Source organism: Phalacrocorax carbo, chromosome 13 (genome assembly GCF_963921805.1).
Source record: "Phalacrocorax carbo chromosome 13, bPhaCar2.1, whole genome shotgun sequence".
NCBI classification, from domain to species: Eukaryota; Metazoa; Chordata; class Aves; order Suliformes; family Phalacrocoracidae; genus Phalacrocorax; species Phalacrocorax carbo.
Genome location: NC_087525.1, coordinates 5,569,430 through 5,592,824, shown reverse-complemented (window position 1 = coordinate 5,592,824; position 23,395 = coordinate 5,569,430). Strand labels below are relative to the sequence as shown.

At 48.9% G+C, this 23,395-nt stretch overlaps 1 protein-coding gene across 1 annotated transcript in view; it reads left to right on the top strand.

Moving 5' to 3' along the window:
• Positions 1–574: 574 nt before the first annotated feature.
• COL13A1 (collagen type XIII alpha 1 chain) overlaps positions 575–23,395 on the top strand; it is a 60,952-nt gene continuing 38,131 nt past the window's right edge. Inside the window, exons 1-14 of the mRNA XM_064464647.1 lie at positions 575–593; positions 1,616–1,642; positions 4,275–4,310; positions 4,928–4,954; positions 6,714–6,764; positions 10,592–10,627; positions 12,123–12,149; positions 13,219–13,245; positions 14,326–14,352; positions 14,461–14,487; positions 14,773–14,799; positions 18,734–18,799; positions 22,439–22,555; positions 23,047–23,088. Of these exons, the coding sequence (XP_064320717.1) occupies positions 4,290–4,310; positions 4,928–4,954; positions 6,714–6,764; positions 10,592–10,627; positions 12,123–12,149; positions 13,219–13,245; positions 14,326–14,352; positions 14,461–14,487; positions 14,773–14,799; positions 18,734–18,799; positions 22,439–22,555; positions 23,047–23,088 (495 nt within the window). The 5' untranslated portion in view covers positions 575–593; positions 1,616–1,642; positions 4,275–4,289. The remainder of the gene's footprint in view (positions 594–1,615; positions 1,643–4,274; positions 4,311–4,927; positions 4,955–6,713; positions 6,765–10,591; positions 10,628–12,122; positions 12,150–13,218; positions 13,246–14,325; positions 14,353–14,460; positions 14,488–14,772; positions 14,800–18,733; positions 18,800–22,438; positions 22,556–23,046; positions 23,089–23,395) is intronic.

Below are 23,395 nucleotides of genomic sequence, written 5' to 3'. Positions count from 1 at the left end.
TCATGACTGGCTGCTGAAGTGGTTGTATCCAGCATTAGCTTTGGGTTACTGGGAGGAAAGCACAGCTCTGTAGGGTGCTACAAGTGGAGTTCATCCAGGGCCGCCCCTGCCACTCCACCCTGGGCAGGAATATGTCAGCACTGAAGGGCTGGGGTGGGCACAAAGTTGGCAGTGGTGTTGACGTTTCTGTTATTGCCATGAGAAATTAGAGAGAAATCAATAGGTCAATGCAGACTCTGTCTCTCGGGAAGCAGTCTGTGCTTTTGCAGGGTGAGGAAGACGCATACTCCAGGCTTCCTGTGCAGCAATAAGGGTTAGAAACTTAATATCATAATGAAAGATTGAAGCCTCGCAGAAACACATGGGACCACCAGAGAAGTGCTGACAATATATGCTACCGTATCCTGGCTTACTGCGACCCCTGAACCTGTCTCCACATGCAGACTTTCAGGACAGGCTGCGAGGAATGCTACAGCCAATGGAAATAACAAGAGGAAGTCGGTCAGACCAAGCATCGTTAGCCAAAGTGGAATTTGTCTTGGGCTAACAGCACCCTCATCTCATTCAGGACCTCTGGAGTTTCTGATCGGCTGGTGAGCGAGACTGGCTCAGTCAATGTGAGCAAAAGTTCACTGCTGAGGAGTCAAGCAGAGTCCTCCTTGACGCCATAGGAAATATTTCCCCCCCTCATATTTCTCGTTATTAAAACCGCATGGAAACTCAAGTTTATGAGCAACAGACCTGGGCTCCTGCCTGGCTGGATATCATACACATCGTTCTGGATAGCAACTCTAAAGTGCTGATGGCCCCACACATCTCTCTCCCAGGTTTTTTTTTTTCCCAGCTTGAAAAACACAACATGCTGGGTGGCAGGGCTTAGCTCCCGGTGCTGATGTTGGCTTGAGTTTGGGGATGGGCAGAAATACTCACTAGAAACGCACTGAGCCCTGCTTGTAGTCTAGAACAAACAGGAGAAAAGCCAGCGAAATGGATGAGCAACGCCCCAGCAGCAAAACAGGCCTTAACACTCTCCTCTTGCCCAACAGATGCTCCCACTGTTATTCCTGGTGTCAGTCAAGGCTTTGGTGAAGGCAAGGGCAACGCGCAGTCACGTAAGAAATTTGGTGAGATTGGGACTAAAAGGGGCGAAGGAAGGAAGGAAATGATGAAATCGTGCAATAGTCCTGAGGTTCCCGGACTCTTGCCGTCTGGACCACATCCGAAGGAAAAGATCCTCTCACGGACGTTTTCTCTCCCATTTCTGAACATGCAACATTTCTGTGGCAACTGCAGCAATTCCATACATGAAAAAATAATATTTAGCAGATGGAAACTAAGGAAGAAAGTCAGAGCCCTGTAATTAGCTCGTTCTCCATGGACTTGCAGATACCTTCAGAGCCCGTGCAGAGAGCTGTGGGTAGAGCCATGTTGAAAGGAGAGAAAACTTCACAAACAGTAGATTAGGAAACCAAAGCAGAGCTGATGGTCAAGGAGCTGTGGAGAGATTTTTAACCATTCTGTTTCCTAAAGCCTTACATGTGATTTTGTCTCTTTATCAAGCACTCCCTTCAGAGTTTGAAGCTAAATTTAATCTTTTCTGTTTATTTTGTTTCAGGGCCCTACAGGAAGACCAGGGCTCCAGGTAAATACTTTGTTCTTTCTTTTTCATTCCCTCACACTCTCGGCCTGGCAGTACTTTCATCAGAGGCCCCCAGGGTTTGTAAGCTGGGCGAAGGTAGTGATCTCGCATAGCAAATCTGATATGGAAGAATAGAATATTGCAAACAGGACGTGGCTTGTAATGGAGTAGGGACCACAGGAGCTTTGTAAGGCCAAATTTAAGGGAAACATAATCCCTGTGAACCCTCCTGCATGGGGGAAATGCACTGCATTTGAAAATGCCTTAGTCAGCTTGAGGGTCTGGTTGAAGAGGCACAGTGTGCAGTGTTCTTGCTGATGGGGCTTGCTAGTTTCAGCAGGATTTAAAAGGCCTAAGTCACTCTGTGGCAAATGCAAAAGTCCATAATAACAGTATCTGCATCTGAGAGAGACAGTCAAGAGTGAGGAAAGAGCGTGGGTTCGGGGCTTACAGCTCTGTGCCTCCCTGATGGTGGCTCTGTGCTTCCCTGATGATGGCTCCCGGCTCCCCAGGCTGCTGCTCACCTGGAGGACTGCAGCAGCCATAACAGGCAGTTTCCTAATGAGCAAATGCAAACTGTGTTGCTGGCTCTCCCCCTGACTCAGGGCAGAGGCTGCTTGTTGCCTTTTGTGCTTCTCTAGCTCCGACGTGTGAGCCGCAGGCAGCTTCGCATGACTTTGTAACCAACCTACGTGGTATCATCCACCCGCGAGTGCTCTTTCTTGGCTCCCTGTCACAGACAACCTTTCCTTATAAACATCTGGCATTTATTTGCTGTCTTACCGGGAGCTCCCCCTTTGCTGTTATTGCTTGGAGGCCTGTAATGCTGCGCAGTCACATACCAGACACGGTGCCGTCATGTACCGCTCCGACACCAGGTACTTGCTGGAGACCAGACACAGCTCAGCCCCGACCTTGGGCTCTTCCGGCTCGGGTACCAGCCACAGCAGAGTCAGGAGAAATAAAATGAGCTTTTACTTCAAATCATGAGAGAGATCAGCCTGAGCTCAGCTCTGGAGGAAAGCAGCATTTAAGGGACTAAAACACAGAAAAACTCAGCATTATGTTCTCCAGCGGCCACAGAGTAATCCCAGGGCAAGATGCTGACACTGGGAGTTTTGCTCTCTGCCAGCACACAGAGATAGGCAAATAATAGTGGGACTGAGAACCCGCCTAAAACCCTAGAAGAAAGCTGTTCCCCATAATATATCATCTACAAACTTTTACATCAAGCAGCTGTTTAGTGTTTCATCCATCTGCAAGGGATGCTTTTGCAAAGCATATATTGCTTTTCAATTTGTCAAAACATGCATTGCCTGGAAAAGAGTGCTCTGAATACCAAACCACCCCCCAGCTCTGCAGAGGAAAGTGGCTAAACTTTCACCGGGTAACGGTTTGATCCCAGGCAATAATGTCCCAGTCTGGGATGCATGGCCAAAGAAGCCTCTGCATACACCTGGCAAAACAAACAGAGTTAAGTGCATTCCCCTTCTGGAGATTTCAGATTACGGTCACACACCTTGGGACTGAATGTGGGGGAAGGCACAAGGAGGTGGCACTGATGGGGCTGGTGTCTCCAATGCAGAAACTAGAAAACCAGGTTTGTGTCTACGGATGCAGGCAGCCATGGGCAGGGACACTCTGTTTTACATATGGAAACACCAAACGTTGCTGGAAACAGAGATTATTATTACGTCATTTTTGCAAAATATAGAGTAAAAGCTACATGACCACTGAAGCCATAATAGTCAAGACCTCTGCAGTAATCAGCTGCTGTCTTCAGCCAAGCCTTCAGTTTTGGTGACCAGGAATGCCGGGGGGGGGGGGGGGGGGGGATTATTCTTTTTATTATTATTATTTTTTAAATTGCATAGTTAAATTTAAATGTAAGAGGCAGAAAACTGCCTTGTAGGTAAGTGGCTCAAGAAAATCGCCACTGGTCTTGTGTTCATGTGTTTATGAGGCTCTGTTCAGTGTTGCCTGACCCAGAGTCATTCCTTAAACTGCTGTTAGGATCGTTCACACCCTGACAATGCACTGGGAAGTATCTCAGAGGGGTAGAGGACACTGAACACAGCTGCTCATATGTCTTCTTCCAGACGTGCTTTTTCCTGTGTCAGCTTGTTTTCCCACATTTTTCTCTTGCTTCTGGACAGGACAGTATTTTCAAGTCTAAGAGAATCCTGTTTTAAAGTGATAACTCTATAAATAAATAGCTAACACCCAGATGACTGTGGTAAAGAAAGAGAAAAATGTGGCAGTTGGCTACTGCAGGAAGCCAGTTCCCAGGACCTGGATTTTATGAAGTGTTGGAAATTGGGATTATAGTTTGTTAGGCTGAAGACTCTTGCCCTTCTTTTGCTGCCTAAATCACCATATGTAATTTCTGTTGCGAGATGTGCTGGTTTGTCATATGCGCAAGCAAACCCGTGGCTTACGCATGTTCTTAAAGACAGGTTCAGGTACATGCAAACACACTTTCCTCTCTCTCTAACTTGCTCTCTGCCTCTCTCAAAATCCCTGGACACTTGCACCACCGCACAAAGCCACGTCTGTGGCGCAGCTCATTTGTGCTGTTTTATAACCTTGCTTTTGGCCAGTTTCTAATATCCTCTGACTTTGCCTTACTTGCCAGGGAGACAAAGGCGCAATGGGAATCCCTGGGCGGCCGGTAAGTCGAAACCTCTTGCATGTGCCTTATCCTCCCAATCATCTTCCAACCCTCAAGATTTTGGAGTGGCTTTCAGGGATGACCCAAGGTGTCAGCCTGAGAAATGCCACCCTCCCTGAGCCCCGCACCTAAGGGGATCTCCTGGTCGCAGCAGGGTGGCCAGCCCTGCAAACGACACACATGCCAGCGGGGGTGTTTCCATGCCCTCTGCCATATTGCTCAGACCCTCCTCTGGTCCAGCATCCCTCGCAGTTGCATACCTCGTGCGCCGGCTGGGCTCGCTAACCGTGGGCTTGCTAACACGCACCCCTACCTGCCACTGGCAGCCGCCCTTTCCAAAGAACCCTGCCCTGAACAAGGCAGGGGCATCTCCTGCCTGGCTGAGCACTGTATTTTGGAGCTGTTCTTCTCTCGGACATCCCAGGGTGAGGATGAGGAAGAGGGCTGGCTGGGGCAGGAGCTGAGGCCACCCTGCTCATCCCAGCCCCATAACCAGGGTTTTGGGGTGGGGGAGAGTTCCCTTGCCGCTGATGCCTTTGTTTGTCTCTCTCTCTCTCTCTCTCTTACCCCCTCCTGCACCCTCTTGCATGTGGCTGCGACGGGTGCCACTGACCCAGGGACTAAAAGGGCAACCTGGAGAGAAGGTGAGTTGGCTCCTCACAGCCTGTGGCATCCCCGACTGCCCTCCTCTAGGGTCAGCCCAAGCCACCGGTCACAGTCATGGTGACTGCAGCTAGCTTTGGGCTTTCACCCTCCCTGAGCTGCCCATTCTCTTCCCCGGCAGTGCGAGTTTATCTCCCAAATTCCTTCCAGGCTACTCAGCCTCTGAAGATGCTGCGTTTCTTGTTTAGGACAATTTACTAACAGCATAAGAGCCAGCGGGTACACGCAGGGCTCCCCTCGAGGCTTCCTGGGTTTTAACCATTGAGTTTCTTCCCTGCTGGCAGCAATCCTTGCCCTAATCAACCCAGAGATCCCTTCCACCTCCCAGGTTAGCCTGTTCCTGGTGCAAGGCATAGCAAGTTAAAAAATGGCACAGCACAGTCCTGTTTCTGACATGGTGGGACCTCTTCCTCCTATGGAAAACTGATGGTACAGTTTAAGTCTGTGGGATGCCACCTCCCAAACTGCTGTGCAGCAAGTTGGTGTTTGTCCCTCCAAAGAAGCGGTGGTTTGCAAAGCATCCTACTGCTGGCCCCCACGTTTTGAAGTGTTTGATGCTTCAGCATTAGTTTATTTTCCCCAGAGCTGTGAGTATATCCCACCTGCAAGAACAGTGGAATGGAGGTGTCTGGGGGTGTGTGTGTGAATAACCAAATAACCACATGTAGAAACTAGGAAAGAGATGAATATTCACATGATAGGGGGATCATCCGTGCAGGGCACTGCCATACCAGGCCCATTTGGTCTTATTCATAGGAGATAGAGAGAAAAACACAAAGGAAGGACAAGGTAGGACAGAGATTCTCCTCCCTTGCTTTCAAACTTCTGCTTGCTCATTGGAGCCAACCAACATTATCTAACAGACGAAGATTTCACCACCTGAAGCCACCCTGCTTTCTTGCTGTGTGTCCTGGCATTTCTCTCTGGCCAAAGCTTTCAACATGAAGGGTCAGTGGATAGATACAAACAAACAACGGAAAAATCACTCTTAATAGCCCATGCTTCCCCAAAGCCCTCCGTGAGAGTCCTAGTCCTTGGCAGGCCCCAGCTTTGTTTTGCAGAGAGCTCTGCTTGCTTGCAGGCTGCTTGGTTTATGGGATGCTCCATCCCAAGGCTCCCCAGCCCTGGGCACTTCTGGAGCTGCCTCTCAGGAATATGCCATGTTTTCCAAAGACAGGGACACGTCCTGCCCATCACACATCGTTGGTGGCTAGGAGCTGGAGAGGCAGCTGTTTTCTTTTCCAGCAAGGGGCTTTGCTGTTTTCACGCACATCCCAATTGGGTTCGAGAAGTGCACAAGCGAGGCGTTTCTGGTGGCAGCCAGTGAGCTGCCCACAGCTCCCATTTCCCTGGAGCCCAGCACATCCCTTCCTCTTTCTTGTGCGAAATACAGTCCTTCTGGACTCACAGGAAGCAAACAGCAAGGGTTTCAAGCCATCTTTCACACTTCTAATGGGGCAGAACCTCTGTTTTGCCAGAAAGTGTTTTATGTGTTTATAGTTTTCCTTGCTGTGCAGCTTCCATTTTCTGGCACATCTGAGTAGCTCCAAATTACATTTCTTCTCCCAAAGTATGGGGCTAGAGCTGGGGGAGGCCAGAACGGCAGCTGCCCCATAAGCCCTAAAGGTCTCACGCCTTAAGTACCCTCATTTAACCCCAGTCTTGACAGGAATATAATTGTCTTTGTATTTTCCTCTTCTCCTTTTCTCATCCCTTTTCCTCTCCCTTGTCTCTATGCAGGGTGCTCCAGGAGAAGCGGGCATGTCCATCATCGGGCCCCGAGGTCCACCCGTAAGTGGCTTTTCTCTCTATTTTTGACTGATGCAGGATGTGGGCAAGTTACAGGGAAAGATTTAGGAGGGGCGGTAAGACACAGCATCAGCTGGAGAGAGCAAAACCGCTGTATAATGTGGTTCCTATGCTGAGCCAGCCTTGGTTTTATACTGCTATTATATACTATATATAATGAAATTACAGCCCATACTCTAAAACAAATGAGGAAGCCTTCCCTTGCAAGGAAACCATATTGCTGTATTTAAAAGGAAGAAGCATATTTCCTTCTTGCAACAGGGCTGCTACCACTTTTGGAGAAAATACGCCCTTTGCCTGGCTGATCTCAGCCTTTGGTTTCGTTAGCAGAAGACAAACCCCCTGATTTTGCAGAAGAGCAGGATAAGAACTAAGCTGGTGACGGGGGAACTCACAAAGGTGGGTAGTTCAGAGTTGTTCAGAGGTCCTTGTCAAGTGCCAAAAATCTTGGAACTCTTCAACAGCACAGCTACCGCTATCTGGAAAGTCCTTTAGCGGGCCGGGGAGCCAAGGAAAGTGTAGGCAGGATTTTGCACCCTCTTCCGGTGAAAGTGTCCCTGCAGGGCACAATGTGTCAGTCAAACAGCTTTTTGCAAGGATAGGGTCATAAAAGACGACTAACATGAAGGGTTGGAGCACTTACATGCCCTAAATGCTGGATGTTTCTTGCACTGCAGTTCAGCCATCAAGCCTCTGTTTTTGTGTGGACGCAGCCAGCCCTCCCCACACAATCCCTACACAGCCTCCACCAGAGATTTCCATGAAAAAGACCTGGAGACTCAATTTTCTCCCTCCCAGCGGGCACTTCCGATTTTGATTAACCTGTGAAGAGCACCGTCCTTGACCTGCAGAGAGGATGGGCCGCCCGCAACTTTTGTTTCACAGCAGAGGTCAAGTGAGAGAGACCTAGGCGGTGCAAACACTTGGCTACATCTGGCTTTCCAATTAACTTTCCAAAAGCCCCATGATAAGTGTTTCCAATAAGAAACAGCTTTGCTGGTTCCCAGGCCCACCTGCCTGGCATGCTGGAGTTTGAGAAGCAACAGAACCAAAGCCCGAGACACAAACGGGTCTCCCCAAGTGTTTTGTGCTCAGTAGATGGTCCCTGACCACATGGTGAGGTGAGGAGGAAGGGCTGGCAGGTCTCTCAATGCCAAGCTCTGAGCAAGATCACCCTGCTCCACAAGCAGCAGATTTTGGAGGGGAAATGCTCTGTTGCTTTTGCTGTTTCTCACAAGCTGTAGCTCTCAGCCTTCTGGATAGTGTGGTTATAGTAACTGGAGAGAAAAGCTGTCAGTCTCTGTCACTGTAGGTCCTGCAAACAGAGACAGGCACTGCTGTTTTCTTGAAGGACACACGCCTGGTCTGCAGGACAATTTTTAATGTCTGCTTTGGTGCTGCTGCTTTGCCTCATTGCCTTTGCTGCTCTTTTGCTATTTGGGAAAGTGCAGAACACGTTGCATCTCCAAAGCAGCAGAAAACTTAGATGGCAAATCATAGTTAAAATGGGCTTTCGCCTACCCCAGTCAAAGCCTTGAGGTGCCAGGACTGGCACAACTCCACACTTCCACCCCCAAAGCCTACTGTGAAGATGATCCAGTTTCCCGGGGAGCTGGTGATAGGTCAAAAGGATGGCTGAGCACTGAAGACAAACACGGAAACCCCGGCCAAGGGGCCACTCGGAAAGACGTGGGATGACAAATAGTTTCCAGATTTTTGTTTGGAGGTTAAAGTTTTTGCTAGAGCTCAGAGCTGCTTAACTTCTGGCCAGAGAGGGACAGTGCGCCGATAGTGGCAGAAACAGACGGTCTCCATGATTTGGCAACTCCTGGGATTACATACTTCATATGATCAACATTTTAAAAAGAAGACAAGGAAAAACAGTCACCCAACAAAAACAGTCTCTTGGAATTGCTCGCTGCTGAACTGTTGTTTTGGCCTGATACTGTGCAAATCACTCTGCCGTCCTCCAAGGAGAAAGAGGCAGCAGTCTGGAGTCTACAGAGGAAGCCAAATTGCACAATTTCCAGGTTTTCTCCCTAATTCTTTTTTTAGCACTTGTCCAGGGAGGTGTCCAGCAGGGAACCAAAATTAATGAATTGTGGCTAGGCTCTTCTTGATTCTTGCCTTTTCAGAAACCAGCGGTGGACAGATCCTTTAATTTATAGCCTATCTTCCCTCCTGGTCACTGGCCAACAGGACCAGGTGGTTTTATATGTATCTTGCAAAGCAAAGCTGACCAAGTTCAACTTTGCAGAACTGAAAAAACAGTGCAAATGGGATTAGGGCCTGCTAGCATTGTGTATAAAACCACAACTGTTCAGCACAATGCAAGGCATTTTGTGGTAGGGGCATCCCTCAAACTCTGCAAAGAGGTTATCTGGCCACACCTCTGAAGGGCCAGGTCTTCACTGAGTCTCTCTGCAGGTAGAGGGAGGCTGGAGGAGATGTAACCTGAAGGTGAAGGTTTTCTCTGCCAGTGTGGCTCTGAGATGTCTCCCAGGGGATTAACACTGCTGCGCTATGGCAAAGCTCAGCCTTGCAGCCCAGTACACCTGTCCCCTCCTTCCCTTTCCCTTCCTTTGGCACCACATGGACTAGCTCTGGTTAAGGCAGGGATGTACCCACGTGCATTTCTTTTCAGAAGGGAACCCTTATTTATAGGCAGCTTTCCTAGGCAGACCCCTGTGGGACCCAAAGAGTCCAGTCATAGTATCACAAATTGCCTAAGAAAGCATTTTCTTCCCCAAAATGAAGCATGAGAACACATAAGAAACCTGGGATTTTTGGCATCGTAGCATGGCTTTCAGGGAAGGCAAGATGCCACAGCAGTGGTACAGGATTTACCTCATCCTGCTGTTTCCATCTACATGGGTGTGCTTCCAGATCTGCTGAAGTCTCATCCGTATTGCTTCCTGACTTGGCTCATGCGTTTTTGGGGAAATTGAGATTAAAAAAAAAAAAATCCTTAAGTAAAGCAGTATCTTTTCTGGATACCCACAAATCTAGAGTCACTGTGATATGGGATGTCACAGGTCCCAGAAACTGAAGAAATATGAAAAATTAACAGCCAGGACATTTTCTTTTTTCAGTGTTTTTAAGTGGGTGATGAAGAAGCTGCCAAACACATCCTAAGTCAGTGTTTGCTGTACCTGATCCCAGGGTGGTAGCCAGTGCTGGCTAGACAGAAAGAAGCAGGGGAAAGGACTTGGTGCTCATGTTCCTTTCATCATACTGCCTAACTTTCCTTTTTCTCTTAGCTCTCAGAGGAAAGAAACAGAAAAGAAAAAAAAAATCATCTCTTCTCCAGAATTATTTGTGAGGAAAATGAATGTACTGGGGTATGAGATTAGGGGAGGAGGAGAAGAGGGATGGCTGTATTTAGACACCAGTGACCTGCAAGGTTTGTCTTGCACAGAGCAGCACCCTGCACTAAACGCCTCCAGTCTATGGCAGCAAGAATTGCCATAAAATGAGCTCAGCCTCTGGAATATACTCCAAAAACCTAGTGTATGGGCTAGGGACACCCATTTAATTAATGTAGAGACTTCAAGGAAACTGCTTGCAGTCCAAACTGGACCTGCTCCAGGATTTTCTTGGCCCTGTACAAATTGGAGTGGGGATGAGAGATTTCCCTTCCTTCCCAAGATGCTTTCCCCTTGGAGGGAAACTGGGTCTTGGGTAACTCTTCAGAGATTCATAGGATAAATGGACAGAGGCCGGAGGAAAGGCTCTGTAGAGAGGCCTTAGGGTCAGTCAAAATTCACTTCAATTCCTCTGAACTGCTGTCTCCACTTCATCCTTCCCAGGGACAGCCTGGAACAAGAGGTTTTCCTGGATTCCCGGTAAGTGTAACTGCACACCCGTACCTCATAAATTAGCAATATTACTAGGAAGTGTCATTAGTGCTTGCTGTATCTCATCATTTCTGTCAGAAACCAAGGACCTGACCTGGTATCACTTGAAAAGTAATTTTTTCTTCATTTGTTTTTCTTCTTTTTTTTTTCTTTTCCTTTTAAATGATACTTAGGGGAAAAAAAAAAACAAACCAAAACAACCAAAACCAAACCACCTCACAACTACGAAAGGAAATTATTTTAGAAACCCCAAGTGTTAAAATAACACAGTTGAAGCCAGGTCTGTTCAGTAAAAGAAAACCATCTTAGGAAATAGCCCCAAACAAAGAAAATATCCTCTAGGTAGGTGGAATTCCAACCTTAATTGAGTCTTTAGGTGATATTGCAATAGCAGTGAGCACCTGTGATCCAAACTGGGCCCTGCGTGATGCAGGTCAGCTGGGGACCATCCTAGGCTAAACACTCTGGTCATGCCAAAGGGAAAGGACAAAAAGCATGGGAGGGTGATTCTTCTCCAACACTGTTACAGATAGACAAGGGAATGGAAAAGAAGCCCAGGAGAGGACAAAGCAAATTTCATTTCAGTCCTACAGTTGCTGGCAGCACTCTCTGAAGCATTGAAGCTGCTAGAGAACTCAAATGGTTGCTATTTATTTTTATGCATTTATGCCAGACAATTAGGAAGCCTAAGGCAAACACAAACACCCCCTGCATCCCTGCTCCCACCAGGCAGCTCAGCCGCTGCTCCAGGACAATCAATGTGCCAGAGCAGGTCTGTGGGGGAGACTCTCACACCTGGAAAACAGGAGGAATTGGCAGCCTCCAAACCATCTGACTGGCCTCCATGGCTCTGCCCTTTGCAAAAAGGGGGGCTGTGAGCTGCCCCTGGGCTGAGGAGAAGCAGATCTCTCTAGGCCTTTGAGGTCTTTTGGCTTTCAGAGGAGCAGAAAACAAATCAGCCCAGCTCATGAGAAAGTACCAGGTGGGACAGTGATCTGTGGAGCCTGTTTCTCATCAAACAGTACCTTCAACATGCTGCCGAGATGTATGTCACCTCTTCCCTGGGACACTTTCATTATTCTATCATTTGCAAAAATTCCTCTTCCCCCAGAGGTGGATGCCTTTTAAAATCAGTCTCAAAAACTGCTGATTTTCAACTAGTTTACAGGTCACTGCAAAATTTGACATGCCGAGCGTTTTTTGAAAATTGCCCATTAATACCTCCTCCATTCCCTTCGTGTGTCTGGTGCTGCTGCTGAAACGGACTGACAGTGAGCATGTCCCTCAGAAGCAACTGGGGAGCTGGTCTGGTACTCAGTGGGCCAGGGACCTGCCAGGAGCCGGCGTGAAGGCACAGAGAGTTACCTCATCTCCGCATCCTTTCCCCGACCCATGCAATCTTGTAACACATAGGGCTTGCTGGGGCAGACGGAGAGACACCCTGGTGAAAGCATTTCTCATCATTTCTCCTTTTTTATTTCAGGGCCCTATTGGCTTGGATGGCAAACCGGTAAGCAAACAGCTTCTCTCAAGGCTTTCTGCCCTGACTCCTGCCAGCCTGCCTGTTACAGAGTATGTTTTTAAGAGGATTATTTTGCAATGTCATGCACACGCATGGATTAAAAGAAAATTAGAAGGTTGGCAGGCAGGAGGATACCACAGATGCCTTTGCGGGAGATGCAGGAGTCAGGAGATGAGGGAAGGCAGAGTGTGGCTGCTTCCTTTCTAGGCAAATCTATAAACTAGCACTTCACAAGTGCAACAGCCTGGCTGCTGCAGGGGAAGCAGGCACTCCCACCCTGCGTCAGACAGAGCAGGTCCCTGGGCACCAGCCCTCCACCTTAGACAGCTGACAGCCTAATTTGAAGTCCACACTACAGCTTCTTTCTCTTTGCTCCTGTGCTATAAAGAGGTGCAGTAGAAGAAGAAAGGAGCCTAAAGACCTCCATACTGTCCTTAAAACCTTCTTATAAACAGCTTTGTAGTAGAGGGAGAGACCTAAGTTCTTCCCAACCTTCAGAGAGCTAGGCACAAATATAGCCACTTCCCTATGAACCCAACTGACATGAAACCCAAAGCTCCAGGCAGCCCCTTAGCCAAGTTCCCCATCACACTTCCCTTAGCTGTGCTGTAATGGAGAAGGAGCTGGTAGTACATACCTCTGGCACCTAATTTCCTACAGCAGGACCCTGTTTTTGCCATGAGGAGCAGCACCCTGCCAAGGCCAGCAGCATCTTATACTGCTCTGCGGACACACGTGAGCCCCAGCAAGGAGCCGTTCACTGCACTCAGCCATAGCTGCTAAGCAAGCCTGAGCGAGGCTTAACCATATCCCATCCATGCCCTGCAGAGCCTTTGCACCCCATGTCCATCCTCCAGAGCTTTGTTATCAGCATTTTGGGTAGTGGAGAGTGTTGTCCCGTTAGACGTGCGAGTGAAGCTCCACGTTCATGGCATTGCACCTCCCTCGACAACGTAGGGTGACTGCATGTACCTCCCGACGCAAGGGGAAGTGGGTTAAGCCAACATCTACAGACTGCAATGGTCGAAGCTGAGGAATGTTTTTTTTTCTTTTGCAGGGTCATCCTGGACAGAAGGGGGAGATGGTAAAAAAAAATATATGTTTGTCTGCGGGTTGGTTTAAAATTATGTTGCCTCTCTGCTGGGAGTAAGCTCATAGGCAGGGTAGCGATCCTAGTTCAGCTAATGCACAAGCTGTGTCCCTAATTCTGTAACTTCGTAATAGCAGTGCTGGGATGCACACCTGTAATTTTTACATTACGGCTATCAGATTCATCATGTCACAGCAGTAACTCTCTAGTTATGCATGGGACATGTTTTCCTTGCAGTTAGCAATTACGTTCTTTAAATATACTCTAGAAGCTGACATTTTTCGTGGTTGGCCTCATAGCACAAGCCAAAGTCGGTGGAAAGTTTTCTAAAAATCCATATGGCAGCTTTCAACTTATCTAACAGAAAAAAAAAGCATATTTTTTATATTAAATATCTCTCCCCTCTTGAAGCTCTGTTTCATACACGTATCGTACTAAAATGCTTTTGGTTGAAAATTACAAACTTAGGCCACACTTGATGGAAACCCAAATGTGGTCTTGTTCCTCTTGACGTCTCTGGTGGTAAAATCCCCAGACATGAGTATGTCAAGCTAGCAGCTCTGTAGTCACCTTTGCTCACTGAAAAGCTGAACGTTTCCTTCTGCCAATCCTGTCTATTGAGCTGGAGCGTCAGTGTAACGCTCTGGCAAGCACATGTTGAAGATCCCTCTTCCCTGCTCTTCAGCGGAGCGGTGAGCTGACATCCCCCTCTTGCACAACCCTAGCTCAGACTGTTGCAGCTCAGGCTTCAGCCCTGGCTGCTTCTGGTTTGATCCCAGTGTTTCGGCCAAGGAGACACCCTATCAACTGCGATCCTGGGACAATAAGGGTGTGTTTTTCTGATGATTTTTCCCCTCTCCTTTTGGTAATTGTCCCCCGCAGTGCAGCCAGAACATGTGTGCATTTTCACTCCTCCAGAGTAACGAAGGGAGCCCAGATCTCTCTTGGGAACTTTTCTCCACAATTGTTTTTAAAATCTGAGTTTCCACCTACTCCATACACTGAGAGTTTTTGTCTTCTTGTCACTGTAAATGGGAATCCGTCTCACATTCATGACAATGTGTTTCTTTAAAGGGTGCTGCAGGTCCCAGGGGACAACCTGTAAGTATCCCATCTCTTGCAATCACACCTCCTCCTAATCCCTTTCCCCTTGCATGCACTGAACTCCTTCATTTACTGAGGGCTTTTCTGGTCACTTTTCTCTTATAGGGACCCCCAGGACAAAAAGGAGAAAAGGTAATTTTAAGGGGAGACATGTTGAAAAGCAAATGTAAAAAGTGAGGAGGGAAGGGGCTCGATGGGCTTGGTACTGCTTGTCCTGACTCTGAGCAGCTGAGAAATAGAGGGCTCTGGGGAGAGAGGACAGGAGGGAGGGTGCTTGTCGGGTGCAAATTGGCATAGCTGCACTGAATTCAATAGAGTCACAATGATTTTTATACCCTCTGGATCTGACCCCAGGTGTCTATTTTGGTCCCCTCTGTTTGGTTTAAACTCTTTCCTTTTAATCCCCTTCTTTCACAGGGTCAGTGCGCAGAGTACCCGCACAGGGTAAGTCATTAGCGTTATTATCGTCTGTCCCGTGCCTTCCTGCATGTTAATCCTCCTTCGTCTGAATGGCTTTTTGTTGGAAATATAGATCAGTTCATTAACAAGATGCGTCATCGGGGCCCTGAGGGCAGCACTCGGCTGATTGATGTGTTTCGCAGAAAAGCAGCAGATAAGGTTTTCCAGGAGGGATGTTGTTTCTCTGGTCTGTTCCTGCCCACCGGGGCTGACCCCCAGCTAAATTGCTGCTTCCTGGAGACCCTCCCATGTTCTGTGCTGGAGCAGGGAAGGTCAGTGTCCTCACCCCAAAACCCAGCAAAACCTGGGGTTTCTGGAGGAGTAGAGGTAACCCATTCACACCTTGTGCTGCTGCAGCAGCTCCATCCTGCTTCCACAGACTCTGCTGTGGTTGCGTGGCCAGCAGCAGTTTGGGGTTTGCAGACCTCGGGGAGACTCTACTGTTGTTCCTCCCTTTTTCTTCCCCTTCAACGTTGCATAGAGACAAGGGGAAGGGTTGTGCTCCCTGCCCAAAAGTAACCCTGACTGCCCTTGGCCACAGTGCTCACACTGGTCCCCATGCCAGCCCCCCAGGCCTGGTGGGCTTTCTGCCTGCAAAGAAGAGGCAGAGAGGGAGGGTTGATGCCAGCCACCATCTAATGAAAGCCAGGATGTTGCCCCACTTGCCTCTTTGTCCTGGCCTGGCTGGCATGTACCACAGCCAAGAGAGGAGAGAGTACATCATGGGGTTTGAAGGGATTACAGTGGTAAAATTTAAGCAGCTCTAAAAACAACTGGAGTGCTGAAAATCCACTGGAAATGCATTGGAACGACATCATATGAAGTGGCTGGAATTTGTAATCTGGGTGTACAAAGAGACAGGCTTAAGGGCTTTCTGTTTATTTTTGATGGGCCTCTGGACAATTAGCTGGGCTCTGGTCCCTGGCCCCAAGGGAGCAGGGCCCTGGATGCTCTGTGCCGCAGAGGCAGGGGAGAGAGCTCAGCTGGCAGTGAGGGAGAAGGGGGTATGTGCCAGTACCGGTACAATAATAGCCGGTCAGCTGTGTTTATTTAGGCGAGCTGGCTCACTAGATTGTTATGTTAAAAAGAAGCTAACAACAATGTCCACCCGAGAGGTGTCCTGGGTTCATGTTACAGCCCTTGGCTCTGACTGTCCCCAGTGCTCAAGGTGAAACGCAGCGGCAAGACCTGCAGCAACACTGGGAAACAGAGATGCAGATTGCGCATCACTGGGAGCAGCCTGGGGTCAGACCTGGGGGCAAAGGCACGCTGGTTTGGTGGGTTGGGTGCTCCCCAGGGTGACATGCCTGAGGGCTGTGACTGCAGGGAAAGAGCTGGTGCAAAGCCTCACATCTCCGCAAAGCCTGGCAACGTTTCCTTGGCTCTCGTGGAGGTACTTCTGGTCTCATGAGGCAGGAAGCTCAATGTTTTAAAAAGCCCATGAGTGGTGCCAAGGCAGAGGCATGCTCACGGGAAGGGTGGCTGTCCTCAGATCAGCTCAAGGGTGGGCTGTCCCAAAGGGCCTAGTCACAGGCATAAATCAGCCAACAGAGGTGCAGTTCCCTCTCTTCCTCCCAAAATGAAAATTAGGATGACCCTTGTTGTGAAAATGCTACACGTTTGACTGAACTGCAATTTGTTCTTGCTTTACTGGTTGATGAGGTCCTTTGTCAGATACTCTGTGTGAGGAAATGAAAACCAGCATCCTGAAAAACCAGGGATGTTGTTTCAGTTTTGTTTCGTCTTTGTTTTCTTAGGAAGGAAATGTAAGGCTAGGATGTATGCCTTGGCTCGTGTTGTAGTTTCCTTTTTTTTTTTTTTCTGTATGAGTCTGTATGGCTTGCACTTCTGTGAGGGACAAGCCCTGGCGTGGGGCCACCCATTCGGTGTGAGCTGGCCGTTTGAGCTGCTCCGAAGTGCCACCCTTCGGATGGGGGATGGGCGCTCAGCTCAGGGAAAAGGGGGACCAGCCGTGCTCCATCTGCTCTCAGAAATGCAGTGTATCTAACCAACCCCATTTGTGTCATGTGTCTTCACTGTCCCCTAGGAATACCTAAGTACCACCCTTGCAGCCCTGCGCTCTAACCAGATCCTTACGCTAAAGGTTTGTGGGTAATGGTCTGATGGGACCCAGTTCTAGTGCAAAGGCATGAGGGTGCGGATCCAATATTGCAAGCTGCCTTCTGAAAAAAACCTTGCCATTGGGACACAGAGGGGGCAGGGCAGGAGCTGGGTGGAAGAGGCTTCAGGTTTCTTCTCTAAACTCTCCCACTTGCACCTGAAACCATTGCTGGGTCTTGTCTCACCTCTGTTTTCAGGACTGCTTCTCTCTGTTTTCCTCCTCATCCTTTCCAGTATCCTCTCTTTGCTTCACTGTAAGCTGCATAATATTTCAGATACACTTCAGCACTTGAGGAGCTGGGCCAAGCCAGCTCAGCTGGGTCTGGGTCACGCATACAGACATGCTAGGCACAACCAGCATGGTGCTGTGGGGATTTACAGCAACAACCCCCTTGCGAAGGTCAGCACAGTCCCAAGCGCTCTCCTGAGCTATGGGGACTCTTGTGCTGTCTTTTGGAAAGAGACGGATTTCCTTCAGGTAAGATCAGCCTAGCTGATTTTCCAGCAGCACTGCTTTCGTTGCGATAGCTTGTGGCTGTCTGGATCAGTGCGTTTGAACACAACCACCTGACAATAGGGCGGCAATGCTGCAATATTGGGTTGCCACTTCACTTTGCAACAGGACTGGATCCTTGCTTTCACTGCAAACATGAAGAACAATGTTTAAAGGGGTTAAAGTGCGCTGCCTGGATGCATACGGTTACTGTGGTGGGAGACCTATGGGCACACCTCTCAGAACTGCATGCACAGCTCACATGGGGAAATGTTGCACACTGGGGCACGCTTCTGTACCTGAGCACAGAAAGCCTCTTTCTCTTCTCCCTGTGTAAATCAAGAGCAGCTTCAGTAGAAAACTGATAGGAACAGGAAAGTGGATCAGGCCAGAGGAGCATTCCTGGGCCTGGAGCCGGCATGGTGGGTGCCAGGCTGACAGCAGCATGCATGCAAGTGGAAACTGGATACAACAGAAGGACGAACAAATGCTCTCGAGCTTTAGTGCATTTGATTTCTGTGTGTCCGGGTCAGCTTTGTGCCCTAAGGCAGGATTCGTGGCTATACGCAATCAGAGGCTGATATTACTGTTAAACAAGGAAAAGCAAAGCACAGGCTCCCAAGGCGATACCCTCCCTGCTCAAGCCTCAGAGGCACCAAGGTCTAGTCTTCTCCCTTGGCCATGATGGCTGTGTCTGCTCACCTAAATGAACCACGCCAGGACCTGTTTGCTGGCCGTGACGCCTGCTGCTGGCCCTCCCTAGCACCTCTCCATTCCCTTTCACAGCCTGAGGAAGGGTGAGGCGCAGAGATACACTGTGTTTCTTGTAAGGGAAGATGGAAAGAAATAGGGAACCATACTTGGAAAACATGAAGAGAATTAGCATTTTGATAGCTATCTCGAATCTGATGATGAGAAATTAAGAGAAACAATCCTGTCACCGGAGAGCTTAGCAGAGTCAGTGGGGGGACATCTTGCAGTCAAAAATCCCCCAGGTAAGTTTTATTTCTGAGCAGAGGAAGCGGTAAAAGCTCTGTGCAGTGGGAGCATCGGGTTGGCGAGTGGTCACCCTGTGCCTGCTGGGGCTGCCACGTGGCCAGTCCCCCTGTGAGCAATGCATGGCGCAGAGGAGCTCAGAGGTCTGCTGGCAGGTACCTGTGCCATGTGCAGCTCTCATGCGGTGGTTTATTTTCACGGCAATCTCTCTGTTCCCCTCTTCTCTGTTCTCTCCCCTGGCTGCTCTCTGACTATCGGTGCCCTAACGGCCTCCTTTGCCCCACGACCTTCTGGTTTGATCTTCTCCAGCTGTTGCCTCTCCTCAATTCGGTGCGGCTGGCTCCACCTCCGGTCATAAAGAGACGCACTTTCCAGGTAGACTTCTCCTCCTCGTTGCCTGTTTCTAAACCTACCTTGATGCTTGCGACTAATCAGCTTGCTTACCTGTCTTTCTTCCTCTACAGAGAGGTTTCCAAGAGGTTCAGGCAGAGCTGAGGGACTTTCTTTGAAGCAGAGGAAATCTCTGATGTGATAATGTGGCTATAAAGAAACGCAGTGAAGCCAGTTTTTTAAACTAAGAGAAATGGGCCATGAAACTGTTTTTGGGACTGTCGACAAGAAGTCTCCTACCTTAAGGAGTCAGTTCCTGCATATTCAATCTCCAGGAGAGGTTAGAAACCTCTTGCTGAAATGCAACTAATGTCTGTGAAATTTAACTGAGATGAATGAATAGGCAAACACTTCTTCTAAGGGCTAGTCTAGTCTGAGACACTTGGGAAAATGTGTTTAAATAAGTTCTTGTAATGGTTTCATTAAATTGCATTAAATCTTTGTGTAAACACATTTATTTTGGTTTCCAGGGCTATAATTCATGTTTAGTTTAGTTTATTTTGGGAATGAATTCATAAAATGAATTATGAACTTATGAATAGTGAATAAGAGTGTCCATAGTCAGAGTTCATGTGGCTTTTAATGAGCCCACTTTAAGCTCCCTCGTTCCATCAGTCGGGATTAACTTTCCCGTGTGGACAAACGGCTGTAATTACCCCACTGAACTGTGCTGGGCACCCTCTATTCAGTGCCTGGGTTTTGTCACCCCGCGGCCTGTCTAGACAGTCAGATGCTAGCAGGGAACTGCAGTCTGCAATACAGGCCTTTACCACGAGGTGCCTGGTCCTTGCCCAGTGCTGGTGAAGTCTTCATGTTATCACTTGAGCCCATGGTCTCAATTCAGTTTCTACTGATTCAGCGCTCGCACCACACAAAGCCCTATGGCTTGCACCGGTTGCCCTTCAAAGCGACAGTCTGAAAAGCCGGGCCAAGGACTGACCTCTTGGAAAGGCTTTGAAAGCTGAAGTTTGTATCCAGGATGAAGTGGGAAACTTGAATAGCTGCCCCATGTCCTGTTGTCAGCCAGGGCTGCAGATTCCCTCTATCCCCCAGAGGCTAACTTCACCATACAATTTTGCCGTGATCCATTTTGCCATTGCCATATTCATTCCCTAAGTGCAGTGAAGTATAATCCACCCCTACAGATCTGCCAGCACTGAGCAATTCCAGGAACCCAACATATGAATACTAAGAAAACATGTGAGGCTTCAAAATAAATGTTAGCCCCAGCATCTGAGAGAGGAAAACCCTGATGTTGCCTCTGAGCCCATGAACAAGAGTTCTTTGCCTAAGGGCTTGGGCTCAGCAGAGACATGAGCTGAGTGGAGACCTGTGCTGGGAGGCCGAACAAGCATTGCATTGCTGAGGCACAATCAGAGTGGCTCGCTGCTGCTTAAAAGAACTGAAAGATAGCTCCAGTCAACAGCTAAAAATATAGAATGACATCTGATGAAAATGACACCTAATCTCTAACTTACTGTATCCACTTACTACCCAGTTAGATCTGTGGTGGTCTTTTTGTGCTGAATGCATTAATAAGACTATAATGATGTGGTAAATAACATTTGGCATGTTTAGGGCTCTGTATGGATGAGCTCTCGCTCACGCAAAGCACACGCTGTCTGACGCAGTGAAGCAAAGGCAATGTGAACCGGAGTTTGGGTGAGCTCCTTCCAGCCACTCCCTGTGCTGGGCAGGGCTCCGTCTCTCCCCATCTCCCTGTCCCCTGCCAGGGGATGTTTCCAGCACTGTGCCACATTTCCAGTGCCCTAAATCTGGAGCACGGACTAGGCTGACAGAGAGCAGCTGAGGTGGGAATAGAGGCTGGAGAGCCAAAGGGAGACACTGCATTCTCACGGTGCACCCGTGGGGGGGTGCTGTGAGATGCATGCACCCTTTCGCACCCCCGTAGTGGGGGTGCTGTAAGATGCAAGGGGAGGGAAGTCTCTGAAGATTGGCTGAGAGGTCAGGGCAAGAGGAAATCTAGAAATATACTCCAGTGTCCTCCAAACCTCTTGTCTTCATTGGATCCAAATTCCCTCCCAGATTGAAAAGCTATGAGACCACTGCCAAGACTGTGGACTAACGCTGAGTATGGAGGATAGGGAAGCTCAGGAAGGATCCTGTGTCCCTTTGCACGGGCCACAGGGTGAGCCAGGATCCACTTACAATGTGGGGAAAAGAGAGGGCACCTTTCCTGCCTGGCCCAGCAGGCTTGCCAGTGTGGGCGGCAGCTCTGTTGAGGAGAAGGGCTGTTGCTCCACACATGACCGAGCTTCCCGTGAGCCTCGCCCATGTGTTAGAAATTTTCTTTTAAATAGAGCTCATGGCAGAAGGGATGAAATTTGCAGCTTATTACTTTAATTTATCATTCTAAATAATGCAAACATCCCTGTATCTGCATGTTTTACTAAAAGCAGCCAGGATAAACAGCCCGCTTGGTAGGAACACATGCAGGGACAGATTTCGTGCATCCTCCTCAACACGCAAGTGCATGAGAGCAGACTTAGTTTTACCCAGCAGCAGTGTATAAGGCTGCAGAGAGAATAAATGTGGCAGAGACCGAACTGCACACCCATTGATTTATAATTGAGAAACAACCATGTTTGATTTCTAGCTTCCCATGGATCCACCAAGGAGAGTTTTTCAAACTTAAATTGGGTCGCTAGCAGTAGGATGTCATGATATGTTATCTAGGGAGGGGGAATGGGAGGGGGAGCGCATGAGACTAGCAGCTTAGCATGGGTGTCACGGTGCCTTAGGAGTTTGCTGGATTCATCAATTATAGATCAGCAGTCTGGTATTCAAATGTGGTGCTTCCAACCCACTGTCTCCTCAGAGCTGCTTGGTCTCAAGTCCAGATCCTTTGGGCCAGATGACATTGCTGAGGCATGAGCCACAGCCGCCGAATGGCTACTGAGGGGCCTGGGGAGGAACCAGCTGAAATGGCTCCGTTTCAGAGAGCTTAAAATGGCAGGTGGCTCTGCACGCACTAGCTTGTTAAATCTTACAAAAACAAGCTCTGCCTGGTGTACATAGGCCTGTTTTGGGTGGTCTCCAGAAATGCCATGATGATCGTGTTATTTTCTTTTGGTTTTGTGGCATTTCTACTTTCGGTCCTTGGCAAAACAGAGGGAGTGTTGTCCAACAAATATAGCACAGGGAAAAAACTAGGCCGTGGTAAGAGATTGTGGCTCTGCCTGGAAGTGCCAGTGTGGTCACGGGAGGCTTTGTTCACATATGACTGTCAAGTGCTTTGGAAAGCCTCATGAGAAACTCAAAAGATGTTGGGCCTTGACATATAAATTGTACTTGACTGACTTATGAAGAAAAAGATCTCTTTGGATTGCTCAGTCATCTGTAGATCCCTTTTAAAGAGAGCTCTGACAAGGTGGCCTCCGATGTCTTTGCAAACTGCAGGGCGCTGGTTCCTGCTGCCCAGACAGCCCGGCTGTCCTCAGCGGGGCTCTGCCTCGCTCTTGGAAACCTCTCCTGGCACTAACGTGGGGCTTGCTTCTCCCTCTTCTGCTTCAGCCGGGCTGACCTGCCTTGGGCCCTTGTGGGGTGGTGTGAAGGGTTTGCTCTGCCTGCTTGCTGATAACCACGTGTTTTAACGATCCTCAGGGTGAACAAGGACAAGCAGGAATCCAAGGTCCCCCAGGGCCCCCTGGCCCGCCAGGGCCCACTGGACCAGCTGGACCTGAAGGAACCCCAGGACAGCCTGGGCCAGTTGGGCCACCTGTAAGTCCAATTACCAAAAAAGCCTTCTGCTTCCTCTTTTCCTAGGGTGCAGACAATTTCCTCTGGCCTTTGCCCCTTCTGAAGCCAAGATAGCCACAGACAGGAGATTTGCAGGAAACATGGATATGTCGGGAGGAAGAAGTTCCCGGGAAGGAGCGGGAGTGGGAGGGAAGGCGGAGGTGTGTGCCATGCACTGTTGCTATCTAGACACGCACGTGCGAGCGGGTGACACCAGGCCCATTTCCTCCTCCTCAGCCTCTGAAGACCGTCATGGGGAGGAAGTAACCTGTGGTGTGTAATTATCCTCCTCACAGCAGGAACCTGACTGATAAGAATCCCTGTGACCCCTTTGAAGTCCTGCCCCATCCTGTTCTCAAGCTGGTAGCAAGAAGCCAAGGAGGGCAAAACCAGGAGCATCATTTAAAATAATATTGTTAAATGGCAGAAGATAGGGCAGAAAACCCTGCTAATGTACCTCTGACTTTCAACAGGGCAGAGCGGGAGAACCTGGGAAGCCTGGCAGAGATGGAAAGGTGGGTACCAGAAACCAGGTCCGTTCCTGGGAGCTGTGGGGAGAAACATGGCATGCTGGCCCTGCAGCGACTGCAGTGCAAAAGGAGTTTCCACCCCCAAGAGTTTTCAAGGCCTGCTATCAAGACAAGCAAATCTTCTCCCCTGAGGCAAAAGTGCCTCTTCACATGCAATATAAGGGTCGGGTGTCCTGTAAGCATTCTCATCTCTCTTTGAGCACTAAGGAGCCAAAGATGTAATGACTAAACATTTGAATTGCTATAAGCAGACAACACCAAAGGTGGTATAGGCATCAGAGCCTATCTAGAG